Consider the following 25,413-nt stretch of genomic DNA (forward strand, 5'->3'; position numbering starts at 1 on the left):
TGGGTGAATGGGATAGAGGCAGGAAGATCAAATGTAGCCTCACTGCTATTGATGAAGGGTCTGGAAAGGCTCATTCAGACTTCCCCTGTGGGTGCTGAGGGGCTACATGTGCAAGGCTAGCCTCAGTCTCCTGGCTTGCCATTCTTGACAGGCAATTGTGAAATGGCCAGGCTAAGCTTTCAAAAGGAGGAAAGAACTTCCATTGAAGATTATAGCCCAGCCCTCCTTTGGACCCGGGAGCTACTTATTACAATTTACATGTAAATCCAAACTATTCATTGTTTTGGAAGTGAAAAGGGGCCCTGAGGCCCTAACTAGGGTCATTCTGATTATGGGACAGCACTGGTCAGAGAGCCAAGAAGTAGATTCATCTTTTCTTTCCCTCTTCAAAGCTATTTTGAGGTGTATCACAAATTAATGATCTGAAGATAGAAAGTACAAAGCAAAATCTCCCAGGCAATGGCCTAGGTCCTTATGGCAGAATTTATTAAACCTAAGTCCTAATGTATGTATATAACCCAAGGTAGTGCGGACACTACCTTCATTGAGCACATGCGATGCTGGTGGTGGCGGCGGTAGCTAATGTCTACTGGGTGCTCACTCTGTGTCAGACAGGGCACTAAGAGCTCCACATACATCGCCTCATCTAGTCCAAACAATAACCCTATGGAGAAGCACTACTTTTATCCTTATTTTTCAAAATAAGTTGGAGATTTATTATAAAATCTCCTCAGGGCCACACATCTAGTAAGTGGTAGAGCCATCATCTCAACTCAAATAGTGTTACTATGGAACCCAGATTTTTCACAGCCGAGTTTTAGGCTCAGCGCCGAGTGTTCACCTCTACTCTAGAGACTCAAATTATGCTATCTCAGTTAACGTAATGGATACTATAAGCCCTTCCTAGCAGAAGAAGAAACCAAGACTCAAGAGAAATTGTGGCCCTTGCCCAAGATTTCCCACTATTAAGTAGCTGCTGAGCTAGAATTTGAACTCAAGTTCCAAATCCTGAGCTCTTCTCACTGTACCACGCTACATCCATTTACAACTCAGCCATGGCGTGGGGTTCTGGATGGAGCAGCAGACATGGAACAGGCTAAAGCCCATGGAACAGTTCAGCTTGAATGACTGTCTCAAGCTGAACAGGCTCATAAATATGAGGATTTGATACATTGACCTGCACATGGTGTAAGTCATCTTTGTTTTCGAGAAGAACTTCAATTTTAGGATGATGCTTGCTGTTATCCTGATGAATGGCTGTTGTCACCTGTAGTTCATTCATCAAGCTTTTTAAGGCAAGATGAAGCACGTGAAATAAAACACACACAAGGGGTAGAAAACCTCCTGGGGATTCTTCCCAAAGGAGTCCACCCATGATCCTCAACTTTTCTCTTTCTCAGAACATTGATTGTGCCTTTAACTCACCAGCTCCCCAAAGAGCTTGGCAAGACTAACACGTCAGACGGGCATGACATGGTTTTACATGGCACCACGTGTTATTATGCACTGTTGTACTGGTATGATGAGGGAAAGTATACAGCATACTAAGTTCTTCAATTATGAAATCTGCTAACAAAACGCACTTTCTTTTTTCTTTCTTTATTTTTAGTTTTAATTGCTCTTTTATTGTTATTGTATTTTCTCCAGAACACTGTCTTAGCTTTTGATAACTATCAAAATAACTCCTATATGAACTGCAAGTGAGGTAGCCTCAGAATCCCTGTGTGAATAGTGAGAGCCATCCACCATGTGAATGGTCTGACCATGCTGCTCAGGACCAAACAAGCAGGACGCTGTGGGTCCAGCCTTGCAGTCCATCCCACACATCTGTGGAAACCGAGGAGAGTGTCTGAAAATTGAACACATTTGACAAGGAGTGACCTTAGAAATCATGTCTGGGTAACAAGGTGTACTCCTGTCTGCCGACAAGGTTCGCTTCATCAGCAACTCTTTCTTTCGATCAAATCAGATGTATTGAAATTTGAGTGCCCAAAGCCACTTGTGGGAAATGTAAGTACACTTCTCTCAAAGTAGCTGCTGATGGAATCTGAAGTGGGTGGGTGGCAAGCCACGTGCTGTAGCACAGGTGCACACAGCGGCGCCTCAGAAGCACATGCTATATGTCTTTGGGCTTTGAGTTTCCCTTTCACATTGGAAACAGGCGGGAGCCTCTTTTGGCTCGGCAAAATGGACTACTACAACCTTCCATCTCTGCCAATCTTATTTCAAGCACTACTTATTTTTGCTTCTTACTCTGGCTTCTCCGTGTGTTTGGTTGGTGACCTCTTCAGATCTGTGGAGTGTAGACAAACTCAGCGACACTTTGCTTAAAAGAGTAAAGCATCTGAACCACGTCTCACTGAAAATTGATCAGGGTGGGCAGAATGCGTCCATCTCAAAACTGATGCTTTCAGAAACTGAATCCACGTTAAGTAGTATTGACCATGCCTCATTCTATCATCACCACTCACCGAGAACACGTCATTAATAAAATAATATGGCCATTCCCCACTCACCCCCCCACCCCGAACCCCCGATATATGTCAAAGGTCATGCATCCATGAGGGAAAATAAGATGACAAACAGACACCAGGCAAGGAGAGATAGCACAAACATGAGAGGCATGTTCAGGCAAGGAGAGATGACACGAACACCAGGGATGTAAATTTCAAAGTGAAAACAAGCTAAAGGGAAAGCTAACAGCATGGGGATGAAGGAGATAAAAGGACAGATACCTACCCAGACCTGCGCTATCTAGCTACCGGCCTGTGGACTTATATTATCAGCACTGGGCTCCCCACTGGGCTCCCCAAATGGATCACTGTTGGATGAGGCCTGTGATCCATCAGGCTAGAACACAAGAAGATAACACTTTTTTTTTCTTTGCAACAACTGAAATATAAGACAGCAGCGCATACTTTCATGCACACAAATAATCGGTTATTTTAATGGAGGCAGCAACTTTCAGTCAGAGGATGCCACACCCACAAATGCCAGACCTTGTAAGAACAACTTAACAAACGGAAATGTTTCTCACTACTCATTGGAACAGAAAAGAAAGCCCCTTAGTAACTTTTTAAGAACTTAAGCACCTGACCCAGTGTTCTTTCCTATGTAAGTTTCCTCATGCATTGTCTATGGCAAATATAGAGATTTTAATTTTAAGGAAAACAAAACCGGAAAGAATATGCCCACCACTTACAGCTTCTTGCTCTTCGCTCTTGCTGGGGCTTTCGAAGCCTTCTTCGAAGATGTCATCTGTGGTGGGGTCACTGGCGTGGGATGCAGACGATTTGGACGGAGAGCTCTGTCGAGGGGCCGGGGTTGGAGCTACACAAAGACCAGCAAAGACAGGATGCACCGTCAGTGTCTGGCTGTGGCCACACGCCCCACAGAGACCTCAGGGGTTGGGTTCTGCTCAAGTCAGACCACAGGACTCCTCTTTCTGTCACAGTTCACCCTTTCTTCTGTACATATTTATCTTGTCCTCTCACATTCTTGGCGGACGGTAAGGTGCTAGTCCACACAGATGGAATAGCCAGTGGTTCTCAAGGGATGGTCCCTGAATCAATGGTATCAGCCACGTCTGGGCACTTGCTAGAAATGCCAGTTTTTGGACCCTCCTACATACCTGCTGAATCAGAAACTCCATTTTTCTGCACACTCACATTGAGAGCCAGACTTTTTTATTTTTCCTTTTCTGTTTCTTAATATCATACAATTAATTCAATAAGAATAAGTCAGCCAGAGGACAATAATACACAGTGACTGCCTTCTGTGTATCAGATACTGTCAGAAATTAAATAGATAATATCTGTAACCCTCATAAAGCCTCCATGGAGTAGGTGTATCACAATTACACAGCTAAGGCAAGCAAAAGTTGCTAAATTGCTCCAGGCCATAGAGTTGGCAACCAGTAGAGCCAGACTTCCTAACCTGACACATAGTAGGATACGAGAAACACGTGCTAAATAAAGAGTGTCCCAGCGACCTGGACAATGGCTATCCCCGAGGCAACCTCACAGCTGGCACTGTATTCCTCGTTCTGTAAGAATGTGCATTTTCTCTCCTAACTGTCCCGCCTTTTCCTCCTCTCATTTGTGCCAGAGGTTTATAACAAATATGCCATTTGAAACCACTTTTCCTTCAAAAATTTCTAATTTGCCATTGAAAATACCAGTCACTGGCTCAGACCCAAGTGAGGGGGTAGTGTGGCGTGAGTTAGTAGCTGAATTTCAAACACCAATGATAAGGCTTCCCTGTAATAACTTTGCAGAATTTCCAAAATTCCAGCTGCTTATCAGAGAGTGAGTGAGTGAATACAAAACTTGGGGAGTTCCTTTGGCCTTGATGAAGCTATCTACATTTAGAATAACAAGGTGGTTTATTGTGTGCCGGCGAGCTAGACACCGTGGTGGACACTTTGCATTCATTATGCTCTCTAAGATAATCACCGCTGTTGTTTTAGTTTTCTTCTGATGAAGACACTTCAGAGAGGTGAAGTGACACGTGACTTTCTCAGGGTTAACATGGCTGTGCAAACAACAGCAGTACGGGGATTCAGCACTGTCTGTTCCACTGTGCTTTTCTACTTAAGGTTTACTTCGGGTGTCTAATTGGTCCTCCAGTTAAAATAATTGAAAGATGATGCTGATGGAGAAGAGGACAGAGAGGTTGGTTTTAATCATTCTCTTTAAAATAAAAACATTGCATTTTTCTAATTTAGAAGGAAGTCTGTTTTGTTTCATGAGATGATTATGGAACAAACTAGTCAGAGTAGATTTAAGTGAGGTAAGCGACAGGGAGGCACCCTGATAAGTTGTGGGCATTTAATAATTATTAGTGCAATTCAATTCTGAACTGTGTTCGATGTGGATTATTGCTTACTAAAGGCTAAGAACCCCAGCTGAGCTCCCCAGTCTGAGAGGTATACTGTTCATACTCTTTAAATGAAATCAATAGGGAGCATAACTAGGAGTTTATTTATGCAAGTGTTTTAACCTTTAGAAGGTTTTATGGAATATCTCTAACTCTAAAACAGTGATTCTCAGTCCACAGCTATTCTGCTCCCAGGGGGCATTTGGCAACATCCAGAGTCGTTTTTTGTTCATGACTAGGGAGCAGATGTATACCACTGGCATCTAGTGGGCAGAGGCTGGAGGTGCTGCTAAAAATCCTGCAATGCATAGGATGGCCTCCTGGACAAATAATCATCTGGCCCCAAACATCAATAGCGCCTACATTTCAAAACCCTGGTCCGAAAACACGGCAGTAAACGAGTGACCTTTGTCTTGTTTGTTTCATTCTCTGAGACATTTTTCAAAATGCCTCCCATGCTCTAGAGACTGTGCTAGCAGTATGAGAAGAATAGGCGTGATTATGTTCCCTGCCCTCAAAGAACTTAAACTTCCCTCTTCTGTTTGTAGCTGGTGCACTGAAAGAGAAATACTTATTTTCAAAAGGTGACTGCTTATTGATGCATGACCATCATTTCTGCAACATTTTGTCTTTTTATTCATTATTTGTCATTGAAACCCTGAGTGGCAGTTCATAGAGAGGCCCCACTATGTAGATCATCTGGCCTGAGTGGAAGTAGGCTGCTTATGCACATAGAAGGTGTTCATTTTCAGATAGCACCCCAAGTCTGGCTGAAATGACAGTATCTAATTATGTTAACACTAGAGTGCTTTTTTTTTTGACAATTCCTGGCATTGGCTGAGCAGTGATCCGTGTCATCATGACAGCGATGAAAACACCAGACTCAGCGTTCCGTGAGCCTTTCCTCTCCCCGTACCAGTTGTCAGAGCACAGGCGGGATCACCAGACACCCTCCCCAAATGGCGTTGACCATGCACATGTGTGTTCAAGGGTGCCTGGATTCTCACTGGCTGCACTGCTCTGATTTTCCAGACGTTTGCAGTAGAGAGGTGAGCTGGGGTAGAGCCACCAAGTATCAGAACTGGAATGGGGCACACCGCTCACTTCACCCATGGCCCAGCTGAGGGCAAGAGAAGTCACACACTTGCCCAACAGATTGTGGGCAAGAGTGGTGGAGGAGCCAAGATCACAGTGCTGGTCCAGAACGCTGCACAGAATCACTCACTATGCAAGAGCAGTGACAATAAAACCACCTCAAACTCTGTGAGGTGTGTGAGGTTTTAGTGTGTATGTCACTGAATCTTGTCGATAACCCTCAGCTTAAGTCAGATGAAGAAGCTGAGGCTCACAGAGACAAAACGACTTGCACCCAGGCACCCACTAGTAAGTCACAAAGCTGCTGTTCAGGCTCCCAGTCCGGAGCTTCCTGCTCTGCCACCACCTTTCCTTCTGACTGGCCTGAGCTCTGAGTCCGAGTCTGGCCTCAGCGCTACCAGCTATAGGAGGCCTTCTGGTTGCTTCTAAGTTTTCTTCTCACCTTAATTTTCTAATTTCTTATCCTTATTCCTAAATTTTTTTCAATTCACATGCAACATTCACTTTTATTTCAGTGAGCCACACAAAAATCCCTGTGTCATAGCTGGGATATACATGAATGAATGAATGAATGAATGAATGGGCAAATGAACCAAAATTAAAGAGGCAAAGTGACATGGTGGTAAAACAACAGGTTTGTATTCAATTCTACCGCTTCGTCTATTCTCTTGCCTTTGGGTCTCACTTGCATTACCTGTAATAGATCCAAGAAAACTTGTCATAAACACTATTATGAGTATAAAAATAATAAATATACAGCACTGAAGGAGACAGGTGAGTTATAACTGGCACCTAATAATCGGTAGCTATTGTTACTAGCTGTAAGAGTAACATAAACAAAGGGTCCAGTTGAATGTAAGTGAGATTGGCTCTCTGACCCTAGAAACAAGGCACCACTCTCATTGGGTTTACGAAGGGCACTCACGTGAGTTGGTTGATGGCGTGGTAGAAGTCACAGGGGTCAAATTCAACTGGGAGATGTCAAAGTCATCACAGTCATCTGTATCCTGTGCCACCCCGACTTTGTTGAAGTAACTGGAGAAGGCCTCTGAGGTACAGGTGAGGGAGGGTTGGTCGGATTTGCGGGAGGGCACTGGTGGAGGCTGGGCCATCTGGAAATCCTTAAACATTTCTTTCCCCATTTTCTGCCTGGGCTTGTCGGTCTGTGGACTTGACCTGGTGGAGTCACCCGTGGCTGGGACTGTTGCAAGGGGGGTGAGGGGACCTTGGAACATGGCGGCTGGCAAAGGCATAACAGTTTGTGTGGGCATGAAGGCGGCGGGCGGAAACTGCCCGGCCACAGTTGGCCAGGGCTGCTGAGTGGCAGGGAAGAGACCCGGCTGGCCCCATGCGATGGGCTGAGCCCCTGGCATCACCTGAGCGACTGGTGGCTGAGCACCCATGGCAATCTGCTGTTGGACGAGGGGCTGCTGGCCCCAGAAGGATGGGAGGACGGCGCCCATTGCAACGTAACCTGGAAGGTGAAAAAGAAGAGTCAGGCATCCTGGGAAAGAGTAATTCATGGAGGTAGGTGATGGGCAAAAAGATACTGAGCAAACTCCTAAGTGTCAGGCTGTGTGCTAGGGCCTGCAGATACAAGGATGACTTCTGTCTGTGGATGCAACACAGACGTCCTGTTCTCACGGGACCTGCCTTCCAGAGCAGTGGTCGTGGGAAACCTCTCTAAGGAGACAACTTGTAAACCGAAGCTAGACTGCAGTGAAGGAGCAAGCCAGGCAGGTATGTGGGCGGTGATAATAATATCGCTACAGTCGTTGAGGGTTTCTGACATCACATAGCCTCCACAGCCAGTGTGTCTCAGTGGAAGGGGCAGAGGACTAGAAACCAGGCACATCTGGCTTTGGATCTTGCCTCCCCTTTTTGCTAGACCTAGGGCCTTCTCAAACTGCTGGAGCTCTTTAGTGTGAAGCCAGGTTGTAACATCTTCTTTCCCAGCATCAAAGCCATGGGCAAAGTGAATAAAAATGGGAATGTTGGGGTTTTAGAGGCCAAGGTGAAAATTCAGACTGCCACTTCTTATCCATGGAATTTGGGGAGGGCTTAGGGGGCTCTCTAAGTCTCTATGTCCGTTTCTGTGAAATGGGCATAAAATACCTCCTGCCTCATTTGGATGGTTTAAAGATTGAGTTCATAAATTTAAGGTGTGCAGTCTTCCACTTGACAAAGAGTGAACATTCAGTAAATGTTAGCAATTAGTATGATTTTAATCAGAGCCTATAAATATGTACTTAATAGCTTGCTTGAATGTAACAGACACAATAAATAAGCTATAGTATTATCATACATTTCTGAATTATTATTATGCCAATTTTAGAGATTACATATATAGGCAATTGTCTGTTCAGGAGCACCTCATACAGCACAAATTGGGCACTGCGAACATCCAAGGGGCATACTCATGTATGTTACTGTGATACAATACAGTCATTCTTAAACAGGAGTGCAAGTGACACTTTTTATGGTAGCAATAGTAACAATAACAATTTCCACTTATTAAATGCTTACAATGTACCAGGCACAGCATTAGATGCTTTACATTTCACAAAATCCCTGTAGGGTGGGCATTATCTCTAATTCAGGGATGAGGAAATTGGCCCTCAGAGAGGACAGGTACCTCATACAGGGTCACACAGCTGGCACAAGGTGGCATCAGGATCTGAACTAAGGTCATCTGTCTCCAAAGCCAGTGTTCTTTCTCTGCACCAGACTGTCCCCGTGATGGCCACGACAGATTTCTGGTGCTGCACAGTCAGTGACCCTTGTCTGGCCATCGAGTGTTTTAGCATGCTGGAGGCCTGGAGAAACCCCCATGTGCTTCCAGTGGTCCCCATCCTTCTTAGAAGGTCCAATGGCCATATGCATGCACAGTCAAGCTTGGGAGACAGATGACCAGGCCAGGCAGAGCAGAGAACCTGGCTTTGCCTGCCCTCTCAAAACCAGCATTTTTATGGCTGCCAGAAAGAATTTGCAGGTACACAGCAGCAACACCAGGAAAAGAGGAGGGGCAGGTGCAGGGGATCACAGCAACTTCTGAAGGAAGACAGGCAGGTGCCATGGCACTGGTGATGTCATGGGTCATGACAGTGACTCTGGTGAGCCCAGAGCAAATGGGTGCAGGTTCCCCTCTCATACCCCAGTCTCCAACGTGCCTGTCCTTGAGTTGATTGATAAGGGATGGAACCAACATTGAAAGCTAGGTCATTTCCTTGCAAGGTGAGAGGAAGCTCCAGTGGGGCTGAGACAGGATATGGAGATGAGTTAATCTTGATGATTAACTGAGCAGTGTTAAATGCTTTTATGAAATGAGGCAGGGGTATCAACAAACAAAATAGACAATACCCTTATGAGACATTTCAAACTTGAAACTTGCTTACATTGCCTGTTGTCTTGCCTATCATATAATGTCAGGACTTGAACCTAGCAACAGACTAAGAATTCCACAACTTTATTTTTACCTTCTGATGTATTTTGATGGGGCTCAATGGTTCTCAGTGGGAGTGCTACTGCCCCCTAGAGGGTGATTAGGAAATTTGTGGGGTGTGTTTTGGTTGTCATAACTTGGTGGTGGTGGGGGGGGCACTACTGGTTTCTTCAGTGCAAGAGCATTGATACTAGATGTCCTTCAATGAGTGAGACTGACGTGAACAAAAAATTAGCCTATTTTCTTTTTATGATTATTTGAGCATAGACTGAACTTTGAGTTACACAGAAATTCAAAGTTCCTTTTTACAAGTTTTAATGTACTTAATTTTCTAGAAATGTGACAACTGTGTATGTTGAGAGAAGACTGTTATTTTCTCTGGTTTGGAGCGCTGTCACAAGTTGTTCACCCATTGGGAAGGTCACAGTTCCTCACCAGAACACCTCTGGTGGAGGCTGAGCCAACAGGATGCTCTTGTATTTCTTATGTTTCCTACATGTTCATACCTGACTAGTTAGTATGTCTGCCAATGTGGTTGTACTTGGGTATGTCCTGATTGAAATACATATATTTTAATTATAAATTAGCTTTCTTTTATTTCTTCCTTATGTTACTGTTAGGAAACTGTATTGATTTTTGAAGACCTGTATGTAGATGGGTTATATCATCTATGAACTTCATTTCATAGCATCACAAGCATGTGTGATTACAAGGGAGCACTGGGTCTGACAAGGTGGAGAGCTGTCACGGGTCTTCCCGCCACCCCCACTTCCAGCCCTGATGCTCATCTTGGTGAACGATGGAGGGCTTCTGCCGCCCCAAGCCTATTTTTTGTTTTGTTTCCTTTTCATCCCCTTCGACGTCACCAGAGGACTGTTCTCCAGTGCAAACATAGAGCTTCATTTTCTTGAGTATCAGGCTCAGATGTGTTAGCTTGGCTTATGAGCCTTTGGGGGATCTCCACCTCTTTTTTAAAAAAGATTTTATTTATGTATTTTTTAGAGAGAGGGTCAGGGAGGGAGAAAGGGAGAGAAACAGGATAATTAAGTGGTTGCCTCTTGCATACCCCCAGCTAGGGATCTGGCCTACAACCCAGGCATGCACCCTGACCAAAAATCAATCCGGGGACATTTTGGTTCTCAGGCTGGTGCTCGATCCACTGAGCCACATCAGCCAGGTCCTCCTCTCTACCTCTTCATCCCCATTTTCAACTGACACATTTTCTTCCAGCCACTGCAGACAACACTCAACCTGCTCTCTCACCTTTGCTGGTCCATGTGCCTAGAAAGCCATCCCCTTCTTCTTTATGTGGCCACCCCTTATTTGCTCTTTGAAACTCAGCCCAGCCTCACCTCTGCTGGATGCCTTCCCTGACCTCTAGACTCAGTTGGTTCTCCTTCTCTGAGCTTCTACAGTCCCCATGTGCATGTCAGTCATGGCACTTGTCACACTGCCTTGCAATTGTCCAGTTATTCTGTCTTCCCTTGTTGGACTGGAAACAACCTGCTAGCAGAAGCCCCTATTTCCTTTCTCCCCACTCAGCATCTAGCACAGTTTTGGGCACACATCGATTGCTCCATAAGTGTTTGAGACTGGAGAAAGGCTCTGTACAAAGGTGCATGAGTCATAGTAGAGTAAACACCTTCACTGAATTTTTCCAAGTGTACAACTAAACTCCAAGATCTGTAAGTGCCGTGATCTCTGATGAATCTACTGTTGGTGGCAGGGATTTTCCTCCTCTTATCATTTTTTTCCCTACAAGGAACCAACAGATGGGCTGTGCACACTTTTCTGGAGAGAGCTGTTAACATGTCTCTCTGGGTTCACACCACCTGTTTCAGATCAAAGTACAATATTCAAAAGGAAAAAAAGGAGCACAAGGTAATTGGGCATCATGTTTGGGAACTCGCAGGTCTCACTTGCTTTGCCTGTGGGGGGCAGTTCTGGCAGCTGGGGCTCCCCCCAGACCAGTGAGCTAAGCTTCTCTGACCACACGGCATGGTGCATGCCCGATGGGATACCTCAGCAGCAGGGCTGCGGTAGCCCTGGACACAGAAAGCCACTTGGGGGCTGCCACTGCAGCCACATAACTGCTTAGTAACTGTTTGCTCATTAACGTTTAGCCGCGGAGTGGGGAGGTGCCAAGGAGCATCTGTTTATGCCGTGGAGTTCAGATCAATCACGCACCTCCTTGCTGGGAAGTGAAAGGAAACACCTGCATTCCTGCCTTGCAGTTAGATTTTTAAAAAGTGTTGAAAATTGCAATTTATAACCAGATGCTCATACCTGGGGATACATTCATTATTTGTAAAAAGAAAAAAATCAGACTAAAATGTAAGAAAAACACTGAAAATGAAGAGACTTCCCCAGCATATATAGAACTTACATGGTGCCTCTTGTCTGTGTTACTGCATTTAACTGACTGATTGAGTCATTCATTTCAGAAATATTCCTACTGGGTGCCAGCACTGTTTTAGTCTCTGAAGATGGAGTAAAGAATAAAGCTGTTTAAAAAAATCCTTGCACCAGTGGAGCTTATGTTTTTAGAAAAACTGTGGATTCATGAGGGAGGTTGGATGTAGCTACACAGAGTGTGGGGAGCGGGGCCAGGGCTCCTGATGGACAGACAGGTAGCAAACTTCAGGTGAGTGCTTACTTATGAAAACGCTGCCAGGCACTTGCTTTAAATATTTCACTACATGCATTAACAGGTGCAATCCTCAGAATACCTCCGTGAGCTGGAACCTTGTCCCCATTTTACAGATATGTGTCCTGAAGCCCAGAAGAGACTTAACTGAGTATTACATTGCCAGTTAGTGGCGGGTCTGCCTTCTCCAGGCCCCCCAGACCAGCTTCACCATGCACAGTCAGGAGGCTGAAGACCTAAACTTTATTACATGCATTAAAAAAAATTTCCAAGAAGATAAAGGAAAATAACCTAGGTGGACCAAGACATATTTTCTTGCACTTTAGATATCAGAGTAATAATAATAATAATACTAGTGTTTCCCACATGAAGCATATACAAAATACCAGCATTCTTCAAGGCACTTAACTTTTCATTTAATCCTCATGATATTGTTGCAAGGTAAATAATATTTTTAATTCAGTTATGAAGATGAAGAGACTCTGGCTCTTACAGGTTAAGTAATTTGCCCAGAAGTCTAAAGCTTCTAAACAAATGTCTGAGCCAGGACTCAAGCCCAGTGTGTTGGCTGTGAAAGCCTCCGACAGTCTGTCCACTGCACAGTATACCCCGCTTCATTTCCCCATGCACCTGTCACCGGCTCTCCGGCTAGGCACGGGCAGACAGAGATTCAATAGCTGCAGAGATTTTTAAGGCCAGGTAAGCAAGAAAAAAGGGCAGACAGTTTAACACCAACTGAACCTAGTTTTGTTCCTCACCATATTTTAAATAGAGTAAGAACCCAAAATATGCTAATAAAAATTAATTTTAGACTTATGTTCTAAAACCTGGAAGTTTGGAAGTAACCGAACCACTTTTTTTTTTCCCCAGCAGCTGAATAAACCAAGCCTGGATGTGCAGAAATGGTGTGTCCATAGTTTGCAGCACGGTTGGTCAACCACAAGATTGAAATCTAGGCCTTCAAAGCCCTTGTCTGGCACAGCCTGGGGAACAGGCCCAGAGCAGTATCGTGCCTGGCACGGGTCAGTCCTCAGGGGTTTTTCATCAAATGTTAGGGCTGGAAGACAATGAGAAATTGCCTCCAGTCCCACCCTCTCACTTATAGGCAGGGAACATGGACTGGAAGGGCCAAGTCATTCCTCCCCTGCCCGGAGTACCCCAACCCTGATTCCATCTTGGCTCTCTCCCTCGCTACTTCCAGTCTGTTCATAGACCATCCTGCATAAGCCCCTTCTGATTAAGGCCTGTACTTACACTCGCCCTTTCCCTGCTCCAAAGCCCCCATAACCTGCTCTACATTTTCTTTTTGTCCATACCAGTGATCATTTTCTAACACAGGACATAGGTCATTTTTATACTGTTGTCTGCGTCCCTAATAGAAAGTAAGTTCTCTGCAGGCAGGCATCTGTCTGTGTGAGCTGTAGTCATTGACACACCCCAGGCACCCAGACCCAAACCTGGAGCACAGGCAGCACTCAGTGAGTATCTGTGGGATGAACACACCTGCAACTTAGTGAGTTTAGTGCCTAGAGTTCCCACCACCTGTCCCAGCATATCTTCATGAATCAAATAATGAGGACAAAGCATGGGTATTCTGAACACAAGGTTGATAGCACAGGAAGGCAGAGTCTTTCTGATGGAAAACTGCTATTCTTATTTAAAAAGACATACACGACCCCCAAGGAAATGTGAAGATTCACGTTAGGTAAGGAAAAGTATTCATCACCACTAGCCCCCTTTAAAGATGGATAAAAAAGAGTCAATTGGGAAACTTAGCAACTGAATATATTTCTAGGCTACCTGTTGCTGCTAAAAGTTCATAATGATCCCTGAGCTCATGGTGAGTAAGTGTAACTACTTCAGAACAGGGGATACATTTTTAATTCACTTTTAATAACAACGAGGTTTATATCTGGTGGCAAGAATTTGCTTCTAACACTATGTAATTAAAAGTCATTATTTATAGAAAAATATGCAAGAAGATTTGTATTCTAGAATACTTAAACTAGATTTGCTATTTATAAGAATAGAGTAGAAAAAGAAAGAGGAAGCTACAAACTTCAAATATGTCATTAAAGAAAGCAGAAAGCCTTTAAGTCTCCCCTGTAAGTGAAAAGCAGAATTAATACCACCTTTGGTTGTGCCCAAGTAGTGTGGGTTGGCTGCATGGAGCACCCGACGCCATGGAAACAAGATACCTGAGATCCCACTGATTTGTAACTCACCTGCAGTACCATTATTACATACAGGGTCTGGCACAAATAATACCCCCTTTTAATTACAAAATCATAAGCATGTGATTCTGTAACATAACAATATCACACTCAAGCACAGCATATGACATTTTAGGTGAATGTTGAAATTAAAGCTATAAATTATTACACTCATATTATTACCCTACCAACCACACTCGAGTAGGTGTTATTGCTGCTGGACCCTGTATTTTTACCCAGTTGTACAAGTAATCCATGTATTTTAAAGAACATTTGGAAAACAGAACAAATACTTTCTAAATCACTAAGAGCCACATTAGCCTCTCAATTCACTGTTAGGCAGTTTGCTCTGGTTCCTTAGGTTTCTTGCATGGGGCACCTCCCCCTACTTGGGATCCACAACCAAATGAGTCAGAGCACATCTATCAGTCAGATCTCAAGAGCTCTCTGGGGAACGGATTCACCAGCTCCCAGTTTGCCACCTTTCTCCTCTGGCTGAGAAGGACAGGAAGAAATGGATTTGCACCGATTTGCAAGGCTGTGTGTGCACCAGGCTCCCTAAAGCTATACACTTGAGTCCTGGAATCTTGAACACTCCAGGTGAAAGACATCGCTGAATTCCAGACCACAGCATACCAGACCTTTTTAAACAGCACCCCCCAACTCATGGCAGCTTTTCAATGTCACCTGAAGAGTTACGAGGGGAGAATGGTGGTCCCACAGGCACTGACACAATCTGGCAGCTGGTTCAGTTAACCCTTTCTCCAAAGGAAGGGGAGCAGGTGGAAGAGGGCTTACCTGAGGGTACAGCAGCAGTGCCGAAAGGTACAGAACCAAACATGTCTGCACTCGCCGGAAGTGTCTGAGATGAAGACGGGATAAAGGCATCACCTGGAGTTGCAGGAGTCTGTCAGACAGAGAGGAGTGGAGGGTGCATGAGGCTCCTGGGAGACCTGACTCAGCAATCATCAAGCATGAGAGGCAGCAGGTGCAGGAACTGGGTGTGTGTGCATGGGGAAGATGTGCGTGGGTGGGTGGGGGAATGCTGCAGAAGCAAACCACAGTCCAGACCACTTAGGTAGTATGCAAACCAGGAACTGGTTACACAGATAATCTGTAAAATGGGCAACATGATACCTACTTGTAGAGCTGCTGTGAGGATTAAATGAGATCGTGCATTGAAATCACTGAGTATCAGGCTGACGCATACAGTAGGTGCTCAGCAAACAAAGGCCACTATCATGACTATTCAATTTGAGTCCCTACCTTTTAGGGGTGATTTCAGACCTTCAAATTTTTTCCATAATAGCTGGCTTTCCTTTTTAAGACAGTCAATTCAAACTGACATACACTCACCCACTCAGGACCTACTGTGTGCCCAGCTCAGGGCTTGTTACTCAAAATACAGCCAATAAACAGTTGTTGACTAAATGAACCAATGAAACTTAGCAACTGGAGCAGAGATCCTTGTATCCTGGTGCCTCCCAGAATTTTGCTTGAATCTTCTTGTGAGAAGAAGTACGTGTTTTCTAGAAGATGATTTTACAAAAATGCCTGACCTATAAACTCTGCAGTGGGGCCATGCTGGAATTTCAGAAAGGTCAGTTGCACGAACTGTTGGGTAAGGTGAAGGGTACTGAATGAAAAACATCAGTGCGCAGTTTTTCCTAACTATTTACAGAGGCCCTTTGCCTACAGAGTCTGTCTACTCGATGATGTAATATTCTTACTTTTCCCCCGTTGGGACAGACTGGAGCAAGTAATTAATCCTGAAACCAGGGCAATTAGACAAGACCATTTTTAGACTAGCAGCCTCTGGGAAGAGTGGCATTGTTCTGAGGATGATGAAATACCCATTTGCACTGCACTTGGGTTCAGGGCCAGAAACGCAGCCATGAGACGCTGCATTAAGCACTTTTTTACACACAATCAACATCATTCTCTTTTTCACAACGTGACCTTGGGTGAGTCACATGCCTTCTCTGGGACTCAGTTTGCTCATTTGTAAAATGAAGGGGAAAGGTTATAAGATCTCTTCAGGCCTTTTGGGCTTCATAGTCCCACGGCTCTGAGATTCCCAGTGCCCAGGACACAGCTGTTCTGTCTGGAGAAGGAGGAGGGAATTAGATGTACTAGAGCTGTCCAGCTTCCCTGGAGACAGGAGCTGCTGTCCCCTCCTTCACAGCTGCTCTGGACATCAGGTGTTGGGAATGGAACAGCTGTGCCTAGATTCCCTGGCGGCAGCTGTGGGCATTAGGGTCTCGTGCCATCTGTCTTCAGTGGTGAGGTTACAGCCTTTTCTCTGTGAGGCACAACTCACCAATGAACCATAGCACCACCCCTAGGTTTGCACAACTGTGCAGTGCCCAGGGGAGCTGCCCCTCCCAGCAGCTTCAGCTGGCGCAGCTGTGACTGACTGCTCTCTACCTACCTCTGGGGAGTGTATACATGGGTATGGGGGTGGGGAAGAGATGCTGAAGGGGCTATCTCGGCTGGCTCTGTTGTTTTCAGCAGCTACAGGGTGGCCTTTGAATGCATCCAGTTCTCAAAACACTGTGTTTCTATTTGGTCTTGGTTTTAATACCTATTTTTCTTCTTTTCATTTCAAATGAGGGCTTTCTAAAATCTCCGTCTCCCTGCAAATCAATGACTGAGATACACTAGCTGAATCTGGAGCTGGGACTCCAAAGCTTTGTGAGAAGCTCAGGCAAGCTAGCAGTCAGGGTGCAAGAAGGCAGGAAAGAAGAGGGACAGAGGAAGGAAGTTAAGAAGGAAAGGGCAGAAAGGGGTGGGTGAGAAGATGCTTCCGCCACTGGGCAGACCACCTGGCAGTGCGGGATCTGGGTCAGTGTTGTCGAATGCCTCATCGTGTCTCTTGTCCTGTTGAGTTTCTTGCCCCTGTTCCCAACTAGACCACCTGCTCCTTGCAGGCAGTGACCACCTTGCAGGCAGTGACCACCTCCCATGCATGCATCTCTCCACTGCCCAGCATAATAGCTAGTACCCAGGGAATCTGTAATTGCTAATGCATGATCTCATTGATTTCTCAAAACAGAAGCATGTATCATAATTTCTTTTAAAATTTAAAAGGAAATTGAGATTTAGAATTACTAGTTCTTTTGCCCGAATCACACAGCTTGAAGGAGTCAGAACTGAAATCCAGTGGTAGGCCTCTTCTGCCCAAAGCCCCTCTTCTGGCCACTGTGAGGCTGAAGAAGAGAAGGAAAAGGGTGCCAGGCTCAGAGGCCAGTGCATACTTACGGGGGGAGAGGTTATATCAGGAGGGGTGGACATGTCCCCAAAAAGTTCTAATTGGGTCACAGCCTGCAAAGACATAAAAGATAATGATGTAACCACAAGGAATGATGCTGCTGCTGCTGGGCACTGCTTGGAAACCAGTGTCCTATTTCTCTTTTTCAACACAGCTATGTAAACCATGAGCCCAGTTGGTCACCACTAGGCCTCATGATCCTAAAGACAACCTTTGCCATACGGCCAGAATCGGTTCCTGCTTCCATGTGTCTGGCTGTTTGCTCGGGCTCAGTCCAGGAGATTCAGGCTTGCCCACCTCCCGCAAACAATGCTCATGCCACTTCACATGAGTTTACCGTTAACACCAGCACTGTCTCTATTCTCCAAGGGAGATAAAGGCAAGAGGGCGGTCCTATCATTGGCTTTTCTTTCCTGAGCACATCCACACACACAAAACGCCTCTCACATGCTAAGTATAGCAGGACATGACTTCACAGCCACTTCTCCATAAATGCTCCCAATATCTATGACCCTGAGAGGTGGGCGTCACCATCACCATTTTTACAGATGAATAAACTGAGCCACATAGAGGTGACCTCAAGGTCACGCAAGCTATGACTTGAATTTTCTGCACACAGAGTATGCAGGCATATGAAGTCCCTGAAAGAGTTTGTCTTGAGAATAAAAAATGTAGTTGGAGGAAAAGAAAAAATATATTTAATACCAGGAAGGGCATCAGAAATAGCCCAGCATATACACTATTAATCACTCCTAGGAACTCCATCACTACAGACATCATATCATCTATATTCCCCATCCATCATGTGGGAGTGTCTGAGCAACGCCAGCTGTAGAAGAAAGCCTTAATGGAAGAAACCCTTTAAGATATACTTAGAAATAAATCTGCATACTCTCCCAGCTTCAGAGACTGTAGGGAGTCTATGGCCAGGATTCCAATGGCCTGACTTGAAGTATATAATCACATGCTTTGTGCAAACCTTCCCACTGAGGAAAAGACACTCTCTGCTCCTCTTTGGATTTTGAGTGATAGGAGAACCTAAAAATACCATTCAGGAGAAACAACAGGGAAAGTCCGCCTGCCTACCATGCAGGCAGACTCTCCCTGCCTGCCTGCCTGCCTGCCATGCAGGCAGATTCTCCCTGCCTGCCTGCCTGCCTACTTGAATTCTGGATCTCTCCAATTCACACCGAAGAAAGGGATATTCTCTCCTGCTGACAAATGAGGGAGCTCTGGTGGCTGGACAAGGTCCCTCACCTGGGATGCTACTTCCAATCTCTGCCATTCCTCAAAGCTTTAGTTCCCTTACCTGGACAATGGAGATGGTAATACCTCCTTTGCAGATTTATTGACAATATTAATAGCAGGACTTTCTTTGAAGTTTGGCTAAGCATGGTTTCAAAGGTACAAAAAGCTCTTTTGGCTGAAAGAAGCTTAGCCTGTCTTACTGACTTTCAATTCTTCCCTTTAAGCCTTCAGATGGAATAATGGTGCCTGGTATAAAGCAGGGTCCTGTACATGTTCATTTCCTTCCCAACTATGCAATGTTTTTTCTGTATATACTGAACAAATGCTAGGTGCTGGGAACATAATGATGAGAAATGCCAAGTTCCTGCCAGCAGGGAGCTGACAGTCTGGTGGGGACAATTCACAGATAGAGATAATTCCAATATAATGCAGCAGCACTGGCAACAGAGGCCTCTATGGGCACTATGGGAGCACCTAGCAGGGACCCAGCCAGGTTTTGGCAAAGCTTAGTGAGAGTTTTCTCAAAGAAATAGCCCTGATCTGGATCCTGAAGAAGAGAAGCAGTTATCTAGGCAGCCAAAAAGAGGAGGGGCAGTTGGAAATACATGAGCAAAAAGGAGAGAGGCCTGGGACTCTGAGCAGGTGGGCATGACCAGTGTGTGATGGCAGAGGCAGGAGAGGAGACCAGTGAAGTGGCCAGGGCCCGGGTCGTAACGGGACTTGGTGCATTCACTGTTGTTCTGTCAGCTCTCTACTACCTTGACTCTCTTTCAGAAGATAATGGTCCACACTTACAGGACGGTGGTGAGATGGCCAGCACGCAGGGTGCTCTCCCGGATCTGGCTGGACCCTGAGCGCCTCCTTGTTTTGTTAGCTTGTTTCCAATAAGTTATATTACTTGGAGGAACTATGCCAATTCTTTAGACTCTCTCCCAAATTCATATAAGTAACACCTCTACTTAACTCAAATGAAGCTTCTGGGGTTCCTCACAATCGGAACTCAATACTTTTAAGATGGTCCACAACTATTTTCAGTGGTATGAAAATATTAAAATGAAGTTAATAACTAAGCTACACACTATACATTCCAAATGTGTTGAACTCGTGGCACACTTTTACCAACACCATAAATATAATTTACTGGCTATTTTTCTTCTTAAGCACAACTTTTAAAATACCCTTCATTCTTGAGACACAGACTTCCCTCCTGCCTGATGATTTTCACTCAAGGATTAAATGAGAAAAACATGCAGAAGCATAAAACATAGATTATGACTTCATTCCATTAGACTTGCTGTTTAAACAAAAGCTTGAGTTAAATTTCACAGGAAAAAATGGATTCTTAGGCCATATACTTAAAAATAATTTGGATAACCGTATGTGACTGAGAATGTGGAGTAATGTTGATTTTAACAGCTTCCCTCCCTATGATAATGTTAGGCATTAACATTATTTGTAACCTAATAAGCCATGTTCCATTGAATGCAATTGTTGTAATTAATTATTTAAGGGACTGAAGAGAATAAAGCTAACCACCCCCATTTGTAAAACTCTTTACACTTTACAGTACACTTTGCAATACATTATCATCAGGTTTGATGTTCGCCGAGCCCCGTGACGTCAGCAGCACAGGTGTCTCACCACTGACGTTTTGCAGAGGAGCTGACTGAGACCAAGAGGCTGAGTGACTTGCCTCTGACCAGTTAGTTAAAAGCAGCTGGACTTGACCCCCAAGCAGAGTGGTATCTCATTTGTCTATCACTTTACACAGCCTTGGTTAGCCCTCCTACAGGATGGAAGTCCAGCTCCACCCTATTCTCTAGACCAAAGTCGAGCTCCTGAAAGGCCTTCATGATTCACATCCACCTGGAGAACTCATCTGGAAGGCTGGCTCCAGGTGCCTACTTGCCTTACCATTATGAGCACTACCGATGCCTTCATAGAAAGAGATGCAGCTGTTGATGACAAATTCTGCCCCTTCTTTAGTCCAGGGCATTTTCCAGGGTCAGCAGAGTAACACTGGAAGCTGCCAAGGCCACTGAGGGGGATGAGGGACAGCTTGGCTGTTTATGGTGGGGGTGGCCTCAGTATCTCCATCACTGGAGGCACCGCTGGTGAAGGCTGAGATGCCTGGCTGACTCCCAAACCCTTTCTCACAGACTTATTACCTATGTTTTGGCATCAGGAGCTCCTTCATTTAGGAAAAGCATGGAGCCCCCCTACTGTATAACAGATTCTATGCCAAGGGCGGGGGGTACTGGGAAGAATAAGGCACGTTCCTGTTCCTACTCTCATGAGCTGGCTGTCGGATGGAAAGACAGGCCCATAGACACAATCAGGGCAGTGTCATGGAGCAGAGAAGCATGAGGGTTAGAGAAGAAAGGGCTGCCTCAGGGCCTTTGCATGTGCTTTTCTTCCTTCCCAGAGCACTCATTCTTCCCCCCATTGCCTTTCCACCCATTCATCAGGACACAAATTTGAGGACTTTCCCTCCAGAAAACATTCCCTTAGTTTTTACCCCATTGCACTATCCACCAGCTTATGTGATATTTTTATTTCAGTGGTCCTCAAACTTGGATGCACACTGAAATCACCAGGAGGAAAATACTGATGCCTGGTTTGAAGTATAGCCTAGTACCTCTAACTGTAAAAGCTCTTCTGGTGATTCTAATCTTCAGCCAAGGTTAAAAGTCCTTAGAAGACCTCCCCACCCCTACCAACCAAACACTCTGATCAGGGGTGAGCATATTCATTAGCCTATATATCAGCCAATTTGTTTAAATATTGGTTGTAAGCCAGTATATCTATTCCAGAGTACAGTGGCTGAATAGCAGTTTTGCCTGTCTTTTATTCCCAATGGTGTACTTAGCACACTCTGTTTTGGTGTGTGAATCCCATTATGCTGTTCTACTACAGTACACCTCTCTAGGCTACCTTACCCTACCCTACCTCACTGAACCCTACTTTCTGTGCAGGGTTGCACTATTATACTATGAGCTTCTTCCTCTGCGCCACATCTCCAACCATTTATTAGAAAGCCTGGGACACGTTAGGACCTCAAAAAATATTTCTTGAATGAAATGAAAGAGTGTCACTTCCTCTCCATCACACTCTCTCTCTCTCTCTCTCTCTCTCTCTCTCACACACACACACACACACACACACACAGTGACTATGTGACCCTATTGCAGGGCCCCCCAGGAGGCTTCCTGAGAACATCAGAACAGAGCAGAGCATGCATGAGGATGACCAGAACAACCCTGACTTAACGCCAACAGCCTGGAGGCCTTACCTTCATTGCCTCCAAAATCTCATCAAAGTCCACCGGCAGGTTTCTGTTCTGTAACCACAAGGCAAGACTTATGAGCATGAAATGAATGATGAACAATGACAAGAGATGGTTCACCAGACAGGGCCCTCTCATTCTTACCGGGGTGGCCGCGGCAAACCGTTCTTCAAAGTCCTCAATCGGCTGGCCATTCTGAAAGTGGAAGGGGTGACGAATGAGGATGAAGTGAGTGACACACAAATGACACGGATTAATGAGCTTTATGAGGATGGTATCTATGGTTTACACTCGCGTGGTCTCAGTGGGTGGGAGCTGTTGCCAGTGTCCTGTGAAAACCCTAGAATATGTTCCCAACAAACAGGTGATCAAATACAGGCCTGATTAGGAAACACAGCAATGGTAAATGTGTCAGTTTAAAGTGCACCTTCTTGAAATGACAGGCATCACCCAGCCAGTCTCAATAGTGGCAACAGATAAGAACCTAATGTTTACCCTGGAGATTTTTAAAAGAACAAAAAATGTTATCTGCTTTACCAAACTTAAGTCCTTAGCCTGTAAACAGCTAGTTTTATAAGTGACTTTGTGCATGCTGTCCCCTCTGTTTGAAATGCTCTTCCCCTCATCCCTGCAAGCTCAAAGCTCATCCAAATTCTCAAACCTGGCCACCCCTTCCATGCAGCTTTCCTTAATCTTCTGAATTGAAAATCCTCCTCTGAGAATTAACAGCCCATCATTTGTGCCAGTCCCATGGTGAGCTTCCTGAACCCGGAACCGTGCTGCATTTACTTGTGAATCCCCAGGAGTGAACAGAGGGTCTGGCACAAAGCAGCACCCCAAATGTATGCATGAATGCATGCTTCAAAAGCAGCTGGCTGCTGACCAGATCTAATTGTTTTAATTATTTATTTTTTTGCTTATAATTGTTGAGAGTTTCACTAGACTACTCCACAACATTGCTGCGCCAGCATCCATTTTGTGTGGCCATGAGGCCTGCAGTGGCTGAACTGACACCAAGCCGTCCTGTGAGGCGTGCCCCAGACCACACTTTGCAGTCTCCCCACCTCCTGGGGCCTTCCTTCCCCTCACCACCCCTTAGATAAGACCCCTTTGAATCTTACCAAAACTCTGATTTTTGTTGGTTTGAATTGCCAATGCAGGCTTAGTCCAGGAACTCTAGGCACTTCACCCACGGGCGATAATAAAGGCATCTGCCTTAGGTCCTGCTGCTCTCTCTCCTGCACCCGGCCTTGGCCTCCCCCCATGGCCCCTCCTCCAGGACCTGTGAACCGTGAATTCTCTATTCCGATTCTCCTGTGGTCTTTGTTGAACTGCGGCCCACCATCTGATGCCCCAGGGCTCAACTTAATAATATAATGTTAATTTAACAAAGTCACAACAATAATATTTACTATAGATAATATATAGTATCTATCTATCTATCTGTACAGATATATGACTATGTTCTCATCTATAATACAAGCTAATTATTCTTTGGATGATTTTCAATTAGTGTAACAGTAATATAAATCTGACAATATTGACATTAAAATGAGTTGTTATGCATAAGCAGAAATAATTGTATCATTTCCTAATTTTTAGGAGAGCTGTCTGTTGGCAATAGAGGATTGGAGAGACTATTACCCAATAATCTCATAACACTCATGTGTCAGAAATCACTTTGGCTCTGTCTGTAGGAAACGTGAGTTGATGTCCCTCCACCCCAGACAGGAGGCTGCAAGGCAGAGCTGGGGAACCAACGTGTCCCTGCAGCAGGGCCTTCAGGCCACGCACCAGCAGACTCCATCATCACCCACCCACTTCCACCAGACACTGGCTCACCAAGAGTCAGCTGTGACAAAGAGGAGAGGATGAACCACCATGTCAGATAAGCACAGAAGTTATTATTATTATTATTTGGCCAGAGGTGGGGAGAGGTGGTGGGACAATATTAGTTTAAGCGATCCTGTAATCTATGGAGTGGCCTGAAAGGTTAAGGGTATGTCGCTACATCCTTTATAAATTCGAGCACTTCTAGGGATTTATGGCACAGTCCCTACCAACTAGCTCTGGGTCATAACTTTTAATAAAAACATTTTTTAGTGTCCAAAATCTCATTACATCTGTCCAATATAAAAAAGCAAATGGCTTCAGAGCATGATGGATGAATTAAATAAATTTGAAAAACAGCCTGTGGTAGAGTCTCATAAAAACCCCCACCACATAATGAAAATGTGTGAGGATAACCAGTGTTGGCATGAACCCGTCACTTTCTTGGTGACAGAAGGGGTGGCCTGTGGTGAGGGGTGCAGCTGGGGTGTGATGAGGCGATTTTGCAAATCCAGATGGAGAGTGGTCTGGGCTCGCAAGCAAATGTGTCTCCTCGGAGTCACACGGAAGTAGATTGAGTCGTGGCCGTGCTACATGCTGGCTGTGTGACCCTGGACAAGTCAATTAGCCTCAGTTTTCTCTTTTTTAAAGTGGGGATGATAGTGATGACATCACATGAGAGGATCAACTGAGATGTGGGTGCAAAGTCTTGTTTGGTGTTTGGCACATAGTAGGTGCTCGACAAATAGTAGCTATCATTACTATCCTTTCATCCCATTTCTTTTGGCTCATTTTTGCAATGCAGACACACAGTTTTTCACGATAGAGAACTATTATTATGTAACACTGGGAAAAAGAAAGAGGAAGAAGAAACAAAAATCTTGCCAGAAGTCCCTCATTAGAAATCACCCCTACCTGAGGGCACAGGCCAGACTCTGTGTCCAAGGATCCCCAGCACTTCTTGGCCTTACCTCTGAGCACCTTGTCCATTCTTGACCCCATCTGCTCCCTCTCATCTCTATTCTAGCTGCCGTCTTGCCTGACTATCTCTCCCCCATTCAAGCCTTTGGCTCCTGGCACTGTGGTTCCCTTCCTGGGTTGACCCTGGCTCAGTTATTTCTAAGCACTCTTTCCTCCTGTGCAGGGCAAGCCTCTGGAAACATCCTGGGCCCCACATCTGGCCAGGGCAGAGAGCCCGCCAGCTCCTACACTCTCTCCCTGTCGATTCCCATGGGCAGGGCCTGAAATCCATTCCCTAGTCTCTGCACACCCCCAACCCTTGCTTTATCTACAATTACTACTACAGTTTTAATTTATTTATCCCCAAGTATTTTTTCTTAAGAAATATTATATATATATATATATATATATATATATACACGCCCTCTTCTTTAAAAAAAAAAAAACCAACATGACATCAAATTTCACTCACCACTTAAATTTCCAGGGAGGATTTAAAGGAAGAGCGTCCCCTGCTCTGCTTCTACACAGTTCTAGCCTGAG

General features: G+C 45.0%; 1 protein-coding gene across 8 annotated transcripts in view; it reads right to left on the reverse strand.

The window, feature by feature from the left end:
• The window catches only part of DAB1 (DAB adaptor protein 1), a 1,095,315-nt gene that overhangs the window by 12,691 nt on the left and 1,057,211 nt on the right, over nt 1-25,413 (reverse strand). For 3 of the 8 annotated variants that reach the window (XM_028512523.1, XM_036026166.1, XM_028512525.2), the window contains 5 exons: nt 17,537-17,599; nt 15,074-15,182; nt 6,899-7,447; nt 3,203-3,330; nt 2,740-2,850 (listed from right to left, as the gene is read on the reverse strand). In XM_028512523.1, coding sequence (XP_028368324.1) covers nt 2,755-2,850; nt 3,203-3,330; nt 6,899-7,447; nt 15,074-15,182; nt 17,537-17,599 — 945 coding nt within the window. In that variant the 3' untranslated portion in view covers nt 2,740-2,754. Of the gene's footprint in view, nt 1-2,739; nt 2,851-3,202; nt 3,331-6,898; nt 7,448-15,073; nt 15,183-17,536; nt 17,600-22,086; nt 22,276-25,413 lie in introns of all 8 variants that reach the window. The other 5 variants (XM_036026165.1, XM_036026163.1, XM_036026162.1 and 2 more) reach the window with 3 other exon arrangements.

The sequence above is a fragment of the Phyllostomus discolor genome, chromosome 5 (assembly GCF_004126475.2).
Source record: "Phyllostomus discolor isolate MPI-MPIP mPhyDis1 chromosome 5, mPhyDis1.pri.v3, whole genome shotgun sequence".
Lineage (NCBI taxonomy): Eukaryota > Metazoa > Chordata > Mammalia > Chiroptera > Phyllostomidae > Phyllostomus > Phyllostomus discolor.